The sequence below is a fragment of the Glossina fuscipes genome, unplaced genomic scaffold (genome assembly GCF_014805625.2).
Source record: "Glossina fuscipes isolate IAEA_lab_2018 unplaced genomic scaffold, Yale_Gfus_2 0, whole genome shotgun sequence".
NCBI classification, from domain to species: domain Eukaryota; kingdom Metazoa; phylum Arthropoda; class Insecta; order Diptera; family Glossinidae; genus Glossina; species Glossina fuscipes.
This window is the reverse complement of record NW_023998414.1, coordinates 824,840-836,469: the sequence shown is the minus strand read 5'-3', so window position 1 is coordinate 836,469 and position 11,630 is coordinate 824,840. Positions and strand designations below refer to the sequence as shown.

General features: G+C 33.1%; 1 protein-coding gene across 8 annotated transcripts in view; it reads right to left on the bottom strand.

Moving 5' to 3' along the window:
• Positions 1-11,630, bottom strand: part of LOC119636177 (neurotrimin) — an 83,339-nt gene that overhangs the window by 2,677 nt on the left and 69,032 nt on the right. For all 8 annotated transcript variants that reach the window (XM_038031400.1, XM_038031373.1, XM_038031417.1 and 5 more), the window contains 2 exons: positions 2,807-2,926; positions 1,749-1,919 (listed from right to left, as the gene is read on the bottom strand). In XM_038031400.1, coding sequence (XP_037887328.1) covers positions 1,749-1,919; positions 2,807-2,926 — 291 coding nt within the window. The remainder of the gene's footprint in view (positions 1-1,748; positions 1,920-2,806; positions 2,927-11,630) is intronic.

Sequence of the window (11,630 nt, the reverse complement as noted above, 5' to 3'; positions counted from 1 at the left end):
CCGATCCCAGGAAGAAGCATTAAAACGGTGGTAAATACAAGTGCCTGTATATAATTTGTAAATAAATCTCACCTAAGGATTGTAAATAAAATTCTTCGCTATACTAAAAATCATAATCCAATGATACGAACTTAATCTTAAAAGGCGTGGGAAAGAAATACGCGACATCATAAAGGGTATTTGGAATGTTTAAAACAGTGCGTTGCGTTGAGAAGATGAGCGAAGCGTTTGTTCAATTAACATGGAAAACGCAGTCGAATCAAGTTCTTTCCCTGAATTTATTAGTCCATCTCAATAAGCTACAAACAACTTGTTATACATTTATCCGTTCATATTATTCAGACAACGACAGATCCACGGACCTGGCTTATGGTTGTAGTTAATAGGGTGAGAGCTCGATTGGTAAACCTCGTAACATACTTAACGATTGGGCATACATCGCCCAAGCACTGGCTGCTCACTCTGTCTTTATCTCCTCCCCATTTCTATCTAATCATCACTAGTGCTACGGACGCCTATAATGCATATATAATAGTATTCAAAATAATTGATATCGTCAAACCTGAATTGTTTTTATGGATCCAAATGAAATATGTCACTTAAGTTCGTACAGTAAATTTCGAAGGAATCTTAAGTCAATTGGATGCAAAACTTGAGAAGAAAATGATGCTGACATTGAAGGAGCTGCTATTGGATTTAACATATATGCCTGATATTCAGGAGACTATCTTTCATATCAAAAACTCGTACAAGTGATCTAAAGCAGCCGCAATAGAACTCTTTTTATAGTCAAAATAATTTAATGGATAATTGAAATAACTTGAAGAGATGCTATATACTGCAAATTATATAAATCTGAAGCAAAGATCAGATCAGCGAAAAAATATATTTGAAGGCATTTATATATATATATGTTTTTGCACCCCATACTTGTGATAGAACCACAATTCATTATACCGATACATCCCCGAATGACCTTCTGGGTCGATCTAAGCTGATTTGTTCGTCTGTCCGTGTGTCCGTCTTGTTTTCGATGTTCAATTTACACTGATGAAATTTAGTGCACTCACGTGCCTTGGCCTAAGAGCGAACACTACTGAAAATGGTTGGTATCGTATCACTTTTTCACCGATATCTCGCCTAATGCCTTACTTTGAAAAGCCATTATATGAATAGCTCTAGGATGAAGTAGGGTATTTTACGGTGTGACGCGGCCCGATATCGTCTTTTTATCATTTCTTTTTAACCATCAAGACGACAAAATTTTATCTGGTGGTTTTATCTGGTATGTTGTTGTTATCTTCTTCTTCTTCTTGGTCTATACCACTTTCATATATGCTATATCTTTTCTTTTTGCGATTTGCGAGTCACGTCTTTGCGATTAAACTTAAAGTGAATACGTTTGTCGATTTGATGGGTAAGGAAGAAAAGAAAGAAAGTTCATAGATGAAAAGGCGTAAAATCGACTAAAATTAGGTTTTGTCTGTCGGTTCATCTATTTTCACTTGTCTTATATCTATCGTAATAACTTGTTTTATTTATTTATTTATTAATTTTTTTTTTTTTTTTGGGCCTTGGGGAATAGGTTTTGGAAACTTTCTCAAAGCAAAACTTACATACATAAAATAATATATAACAAAATGTAACGAGAGGTACATTAGAATGGAGAAAAAGGCCTTCTGCCCGTTTAATTCGCATTAATTCGCGATTTTTTTTAAAATCCGTTTTTTATTATAAATTACGCTTACCGTATAAACGTATTGTGCCTTCGGTGTCCCCAATGCTATTCTTCGATATGCATTTATAGCCACCAAAATCAGTTGATTGCAAACGCTTGATATGTAAAATCATTTCGACGGCGTACATATTGACTTCCTTCTCAGTTAATACATATCTTTCTCCAGCAATTATCATTTCGCCTGAAGACAAGAAACAAAGCAAAATTCCACTTAAACGATTTACAAAATTTTAAATGAGAGAGAGAGAGAGAGAGAGAGAGAGAGAGATGAAAATAAAATGAAAACAAAGCAAAAGAAAAAGAAGGAACAGAGAAACTATTATGATTTATTATTATAAACTGATAAAGGGGGAAAAATCGTAATCAAGTACAAGTCATCATACAATCACGAATAATCTGAAAATAATGGCAATAGCGACGAGCGACGAGCGACGACCGACGACCGACGAACGACGAGCGATAAAAGGGGGAAAGGAAAATTTATTACTTTTGATGTTATCAGGTATTAAACGATTATGGTTGTATAAGAGTTAAATATTTGAGAGATGACAAATTTTGTGGATATATCAACATGACTTGCAAGTGTAAGAGCAAGTGCTAGTATAGTGGCCACGTTTGCAATAAATGTCATATGCACTCGTGTCATTTCGTTTGACAAGATGAAGAAGAAAGAAAAAATATTTTTTTTTGGGTTTTTTTTTTTTTTTTTTTTTTTTCCCCTTTTTTTTTTTTTTTTTTTTTTTTTGCTCACTCAAACACCACGTTGCTTAAAGCTTAATGAAGAATGAGGTTTACCATCACATGAATGAGAGAAGTAAACTTTTTTTTCTTCCCAGTGTTTGTTTTTTTTTTTGCTTTTATTTTCTTTTCACTCTTCTCTTGTTTTTGGCTTGTAGTCACTAAGCACGAACTTAATAAAGACAAATTGTGGCAAAATGAAAAATGGTTTTTCTCTGCTCTCCAAGTGGAAAATTGAAAAATTTATTTCATGACAATGAAGAAAACACACACAAATATATTTTTCTAGTTGAATACATATATATATATATAAACTAAAGTAAAACTTACCGTTTTCTCTTTGCCAATAATTGATGGCTTTCGGAGAGGCCTCCACATTGCAAATTAAAGTAACATCTGTCAAGACCGGGGCGCCCACCAATTGATTTGGCACTTGTACCAACGGATGAACTACATAAAAAAAAAAAAAATAAATAAATAAAAACAAAAACAATAACAAAGAGAACAATGCATACAAACGCAAGCAAGAACTACATGTTTAAATAAATTTGTGGTATTTTGTTTATTTTCCAATAAATTTATCTAAAAATCTCCGTTCTCTTCACATTCTTAAATTGAATTCAACCGCAGCTGTTAGTTTTGGAAAACGTTTTCAAAAAACAAAACACAAAAAAAATTGCATTCTTTCTCCTTTTCGGAGTTCAACAGTCAATGTGTTGCAGTTGCCGGTAGCAGTTTAGTTGTTGGCTTTTCTTCTTCGTCTTTTTCTTTTTCTTTTTTTTTTTTTTTTTTTCTTCCTTTTCTCCGTACTTTTCTACACATATACACATATCTATGTAAAATAATTTATGTTCGATTTGTGCAGCAGATTGATGCGATTTTAATTGAAAATGGATTAGTTTGTTAAGCAAGTGGTACATGTTAAAATCAATTTGAAATCTGTTGCTTCTTCTTTAAGTTTCAATTAAAATGATGTAAATTTCTTATCTATAAACTTTTTTAAATAAACAAACCAACAAACAAACAAACAATCGCAATAATTGCTATTGTAATAACTTTTAATAGAGCAAAGCGTATGTGCTTCAGAAGCACATTCAGCGCGTATTATAAGCAATCACGTCTTTATGTCTTTGTTCAATATAGCCGTGTAATATGCGATAATGAATAAAGACATTAGAATTGCCAGCACATTTCAACAATAGATCTCTTTCACGATATATTCGCTTAGATGCGTAGAAAGCTGATATGAATGGGAGGAGCTCGTGAATGCCAATCGTCCGTCGGCATTACATTCCGGATGCTAATAAACTGGCTGTTGATGTGTTCAACTTATTTTTTATTTCCCAATGATTTTCTCTTCCACTTTTTTCTTCTTCTATATATTTATCAATTTCACTGCATGTTCTGCTCATATTTCAAAGTTTTTGATTTCTTTAGTCTAGACTAAATGGCATTCATCGAAAAAATCCTAAAAATTTATCATTTCCAACTGCCGAAATAGAAAGATCGCACACATCCTTCTATACATTTAAATTTTTCCTCTTGCCCACAATACAATAATATAAAGCGAGAACACTCTTGTTCTCAAAAGCAAAAATATTGAATTTTCAACTCATTGCACATAAACGAGACCAGAAACAATCATAAAAATCTTGCACATATATTCTACGGATTAGACTATGGTATCCAAATCGAACAAGTCGCCCGTGCCCGCTCTTTATTATAGATTATCGAAAATGCATTTTTTTTTTTTTTTTTTTTTTTAACAAAACTGTTGGGCATAGGAGATTGGGCCACGCGTAAATATAATTTCCTTAATTGTTTTAATTTCATAGTAAAAAATCGTAAGACTATGAACTGATCTTTATAATATTTTACTGGACAGTTTGTTGGTTTCTAATTGAGAAACAAATTCATTATCATTTACAAATGATTTGTAGTGAATTCATCATGAATATAATATCCGATAAAGAATCCGATTTTTTCATTCCTTTTGCTAAAAACGCATACCATATATTTTTTGTTGTTGTTTGTAATGTGAATAGGTCCAAAACTCTGCCCATAGCACTCTATGCAAGCAAACAATTTTAATTGCTTAGCATTCCAAATTTCTGGTTAATTGTAATGACCGTTGATGGGTTAGTGAGCTTGCATAAGTGAGCTTCAACATAAGTGATGCTGTTTTATTTTTTAACCTAAAGTGAACACGACAGGGAGCCATTTGTCCCCATTGCCTCGTTATCAAATGCAAATAAAATGAAAGTTTCAAATATATTTTCATCCGGCATATATGTATATTAACTTTTTATAAGTGTTTTTGTTAAAATGGTTCGCAAACTCCCTTTAGATTAACAAAAAAAAAAAAAAAATGCAAGCATTTATCCAGTATTCGGCATGACAAGAGCGTTCCCTTTACGCTTATTTTATGTTGATTTGCTTTACTTTTATGTTTACTTATTATCGTTTGTCTACTTATGTCCTTAGGTGGTACTTTCAATATTTGTCTATAAAATCGATTACATACAGATAATTGTCTATGTTTAAACTTTTACTGTTGTTTACAAAAACAACAGAAGGGAAATGATGATGGTTTAGATTCACTACGCCCTCTCTCCCTCTCTCTCTCTCTTTCTCGCTTTCTCTCTGTGTATGTAGGCATGTGTGTTATATATTGTTTCATTTTTCTCTTAAGCGATATGATATCCCGATGTTGTCGGTACATTTTGTCGCTCTATTGCTATAAAATTCATTATTAATCAATCTATTATATGATCCGGTTATTTTGAAAGTGAGGCATGTCTATTTTCTTTCTTATTTATTTATTTTTTTTTTTGACTAAAAATTGCTTACACATATTAAGTTTGCTCCACTGTCATAATAATAAACGGCTAATAAATGCATATCCTTGGCAATAAAGTTTGTTATAATGTAACGCCATTGTCGACTTTTCACGAAATTATTTTCTTATCTTCTGAATTACTTGTCGTACTGCTATGCATTAAGTTTGTGCGCACGTATACGACACGTAGAACCAATTGCGATAAATTCACCTTTCATTCCATTTCATGGCGATCAAGTCCGGAATCACATTGTGCATCGATCTAAGCTTATCTGTCCGTCCGTCTTGCCATCATTTTTTCAACCACTTACCTTGTAAGGCATTATTTTGAAAAGTCACAGCTTGTTTTTATTGCCGCAATAGATGCTTTACGTTTTTGAGAGTATATGCAAAAAAAAAAACAAACACTCATGATACAAACGAAATTTTTCCCTTGAAATTTCGAAAACTCCACAGCGACTATTTGCCGTTGAAGCCAAGAATTTTCTTTAATTTCTTTAATTCCCGGACAAATATCTTTAGAAAGACATTATATTCATTAGTCAAGCTATTATGAACAATAATACTTTAGAGTAGGTTTGAGATTGAGAGTGAACTCGAAAAAGACTCATTTTTGATGTCAGCCAATTAAAAGTGGTCTGTGTGCCGTAGAGCTACTTAAATTAAATATGCATGATGAGGATTGCTATGTTGTTGTTTTGTTTTACCAAAAAAAAAAGAAAATGTTGTTTTTGTAAATATTATCATTCATCTTAACTCAGTCAAAATTATATAAAGGTGTAGTCGCTGGAAGAGCTCGAGGCCATACCAAAAAGCGTACACTGACACTAACACAAGTTTATTATAATATATCCAAGTGGGATTACTTTGAATCGGACAAAGTGGATATTATCGGAGAAAAGTAAAATGCACCTCCTTTGTGAACGCAGCTCGTATATGAACTCATTTTTGCATTTTCTACCATACTTTTAACCAATTGCAGGATTTTCAAGTGAACCTCACTTAGGCACACCACATATAACCTAAGAAAGATTACATTCATCAAATTTTTTTAATGGATTCACTTTAATTACGATCGTGAAATCTTCGTCAATAGACGACGAATATTTGATAGACGGACAGGCAGCTATGGCCAGGGAAAGCGTTACACGCGACAAGTTCTATATATGCGTGTCAGTGGCTGATATGATTCGTTTAATAGCGAAGAATGTCATAAAAAGATAATTTTGGGTGTGGCCAAGTTTTAAAAGGTCAACAAATTTGACTTCTTGATAGGATGAATGATAGGCGGCATAATTCGGACAATTTTCAATTTTTTTGCCTTAAAATTTGCAAAGTACAATTTGAACACAAAATTCTCTACAGCAATAAGTAGGATTCTTCCAATAAGTTAGTATACTGGTTAGTATTCTTAATTAAGAAAATAGTTTCCTTTATTTGGTCGAAAGCGGAAATTTTCCATTCAAATACGCGTCAATCGCGCAAAGACCCAGCATTTTTAAGATTCACTGCGTACTTCTTCAGACTTTACCGGAAAAATAATTTTTATTTTTTTTAAAATTTTTTTTTTTAGGTTCAACGAAGCCCCTTGCGTTAAAGATATTTTCAGAGAAAAGCCCCAGTGTTAATATTTTTCCAAAACTACCTTTCTCTTTATAAGACTGCGTAACCGCCCCGAATATTATTATTGCTCTGACTTTCGTTTCATTTCAAAAAAATTTGTTAAAAACCTCTTTTCTCTTAAGCTATATAGCGGTCAACGTGACGCGTAATAGTAAGTTTGTGAAAGTTTTGATAGAAGAAATTGGAGAAGAGAGAAATGGGCGAACAGACCTGGTTGATTAGCATTATCATTTTACGTCAAATAGAAATACATATCTATATATGTACTTCAGTGCATATGAACAGATATGATATATTTTCGTTTATGGGAAACATTTAACTGGAAAACTGGTCGACATTCGATGCTAATGACAAATACATGCTCATAGTCTATATCTACATCTAGTCTATATCTATCTATATCTAGCCTATATAGTATTATCATTATTTTGCAGTTATCTGCTGGTTTCGTTCATAAGCATGTATGTGACAATGATTTGATTATTGACCCGCCTTTCCTACTTTTATCCTCTTCTTGTTACTTCTTGTTCGCATTTCTCAACACATTAAGTCGAAATTGTTCTATGACGTTTGACTTTTTTGAGATTTCTTTCTTGTAACGCACGACACAGTTTATTTTTATAGTACATATGTGTGTAATTGTGATAACATATGTATTTGTATTGGCATAGCATATGTCCTTGTTCGCCCCTTTCTACCTCTATAACTACGTATTATTTCTGTCATTTGGTTTTTCTTCCTTCTTTTTTGAATACATTTGTCTCCTATACGTCTATGATAAACTTATCCAGCAAGGCAAGGCATCATTTGTTTTTATTGTATAGATTAAATACAGTTTGTGATAGCATTAAAAGAAAAAAGTTGAACATATTAGTTTAGTTTTACGCAAATAATATTATAAATAAGTATGTGTTGTTTTTACACGCACACAACAGGTTGGGAAGAAAGTGCTTATCGGCTTTGGTTTTTAAATATCATAAAACTTTTTATTTTTCACTTTCTACACAAAATACATCAGATATGTTAAATCCTTGCATATATATATATATATATATATATATATATATATATCGTGATTAGAGTGACAATAGTTGTCTGTCTACCAATTGAAATCATAATAGTAATCGCAAAAGAATTTCATCTACGGGGAAAATATCATAATGTGAACAGCATTGTTTTCACTCTGGTTGGATTAAGATTCAACAAATATTCAACAGTAATTTGTCAATAGCTTATGCCTGATTATATCTGTCAAAGGTCTCGTCCAAATCTCCCACAACAATTTGGAATGCGATAATGTCATCACTTAGCGATTTTCGTGGAGAAATGTTTTTCAAAGTTTTCCATAAACCATTGCCGAAATAAGGCTTCTTATGTCAAGTGGTCGCTAAAGTGATTCGCTCGAATCCATTTTTGATAGATTTTATGCTTGAGTCAACAACACACACGACTGTATATGAAATTTTGTCAAAATATCGTAAAAATTTTGCGGTCTATAGGTTGAACACAAAAATACACGAACCAACATCAAACGAACAGACAGACAGACAGACAGACAGACAGACAGACAGATAGACAGAGAGACAGACAGACGATTCATAATATGATTTTTAATCCATCGATATAAGAAAAGAGGTGCTCGTCCTCAATCCGTTTGGTTGTTGCATGCAGCGGCGATATTGCGATGCACGAATTTCGGGAAAGCGTAAATATTGAATTGTATCCGATAAAGAAATGCATATTTTAGGGCACTTCAAGCTACTCTGATGCGGCCAATTCATTACGATGAACACATCCACTGTAAGCAACTTATTGGGCTCGACAAGTCTGAAAAGTATTCAGTTTTGACCAATTACGGAGTCCAAATCTTTTGCCATGGCAACAACGCTAGACCGCATGTAGCTCAAGAATGGGAAATGCTCCAGCACTGATCACATTCTCCAGATATTCCATATTCCGATTAACTTCCGTATGGAGCGGCAAAAACGTGGACTTCGACAATGTTGTCGGAAATCCTTTCGCACGCACTTTTTCCAAAAAAAAAGAGTCCAAGACGTTTCCTCGAAAAATGGAATCGACAAGCTTATTTAGATCGTTCGTAGATAGCTATAGAAAAATGTGGACAAGTCAGGTGCGAAGCTATCCAGTCGAAACATAGATTTGAACAATTGCAACGCATGCCCATTGGCCTTTTGGGGAAATCCTATCTTAGCTTTTTCTTGCAAGTGAAACCATGTTTCACTTTCTATGGAAACCGTTCGCAAACCAGTTTAAGGACAGTTTAAGTTTAAGGTAAGGTTAAACATCATGAATGCTGTGCCGTGCGCAAAAAAAAGTACATTTTTTTCTTATTTTAAGTCTAACGTGATTGAGAAGACCAAACTTCTTGTGGTATCCGCAAACGATAGAAAACTTTTTTATAAAATGTTTTTCAAAAAGGAATCTGCTTTTAACGCAAGCCCAGCAGTGTAGATAAACGAAGTTTAAACAGAATGCAGCTCCTCCTTTGTCTCATACAATGCAAGCCATAAACTTCTGTCATATATTTGGGAAAGTTTACGTTACTACGCTATCGAGAGAAACTTCTCTTATGCTTTCTTCATAATAAAATTAAATAAGAAAATTCTATGCGACCGTGGTCGAACCATGTCAACCTGCCACTTTTCCATTAAATACGAGTACAAGTAGAAAATATAATTTTCTATTGTACTTCACTATAGTCTTGGATCGGAGCGGCATTTGTACAAGTATTGTAGACCCATCAACAGATTATAGCGTTTAAAGGGGTAAGTTGCAATTATTGTCTTCTATACATATGCATATAAATAAATACTTTAAATATATGCTGGACTATGAGAGCATATTTGAACTAATTTGACCCATTTGGAAGACAAATTGGCGTATAAGAATTTTCACTATTTTTATGAAAGGAAAAGAGACGGACAGGCGAACAGAGAGATCTCCCTAAATCGTTTCAAAATCATAACGCTGATGAAGGATCTGTAAACAGCTAATCCTTTTTTACACGGTCATTTTCATCTGATTTTGATATAACACAATTGACCAATAACGACAAATATACTTTTTTACACGAATTTTTTGTTCGAGCACGAATCTTATGTGCACAGCTGTTAAACAAAATTGACGGAATATAGCGATCAGAAATGGGTCGATTTACGCCCACTTATGTCGTAGTGATTTGGTGTAGTAGGGGGAATAACTCAACTCTATGATCATTCTTCATTTGGCTCGGACTCAACATTTGTGCTAGAGACATGGAACATATCTACTGATGATAGCATTTCTGCTTTAGTTCGTAATAAATGTGCACACTTGTTATCAAGTAGCGATGATGAGTTGCGAAATTAATTTTTATTTTTTATATGTTGTACTTATGGACTGAATTTTCTCTGTACACTACTTCACATTTTTTCGCAATTTCTTTATTTATTTTTTGTAATAAAAATTAGTTGTTGTTGTTTTATGAATATATTTAATATGGATATCATTGTTACTTTTTTTGAGCGGTTTACGATTTTTCCAAATTGTGAAAAGTGTTCCCAAAATTTGCCATATATCGCATGTATTTTTCGGTTCACGAATTTCTAAGGAAAGTAAGTATCTATTGTATAAAAAAAGATGTGCGTGCACTTCATAAGAGGATGGAGATTGCTTCTAGGAAGCTTGCAAACCTTTTAATGAAATAATTATTCCATCCACACTATTCTACGGTATTGTATACGTATACGGAGTGAGATCTGATATCAAGATGTTATTACCACTCAAAGTTTCATCATTTAAATGGCTTTGTAAACTTGAAGGTAAACGTCAATTAGATGCAATTCAATGAACATCTTAGAAGAGAATTTGCATGACCGAAAGGATTTCTCGCGATCAATCAAAGCTTGTCGGAAGCATTATATCGTCATTCTGTTTAAATTCTGTTTTCTTTACATTTTTCTTCTTCTTCTTCTTCTTTTTTTTTTTTTTTTTTTTTTAACTAAATAGTCGACCTGATCGCGAATCCCCCAAATGCGTAAATTGGTAGCGTTATCTCTTTTGTAATCCAATTCACGTTTCGATAGATACAGTGTCAAGCTGCCCTCTTCGTCTGATCATATAATAAATAAACACGAATTCGAGTTCATTCAACTGAATACTCCAATGGGAAATATTAGTTAATTAGTTACGGTAGATGAAACTGTTGACCTTCATGCATGACATAAGCATATAAGTTACAAGCTTCAAGCAATTTGAATGATTTAAAATTGAATTTAATTTTGTGCACTTTCTCGTCACTGATCAGTTGATCAATTAGAAGATTAGCCCTACTTAAGTGGGTAAGTACTAAACGTTTGGGTTTAAAGTTTTCACAAACAAATTCTGATTTCTTTGTCCTTCGGACGAAATTAAGCTCATGTAAGCGTTTTGCAATGCAAAATTATATAACAATTTATTGATCTTGTTACTATTTATGATTTTCTTTATTATAAAATGTGCATTATATGAATTGCTTGCGTTATTGACAGCCAATAAGTCGTTTGATTTATATTTCTATGTACCCTCTCCATTCGATTCTCCCTCTCTCTCTCTACCCTCCACCCGAGTGCTTGACTGGTGTATAAATGTATATACACACATATATATATATATATATATATATATATATATATATATATATATATATATATA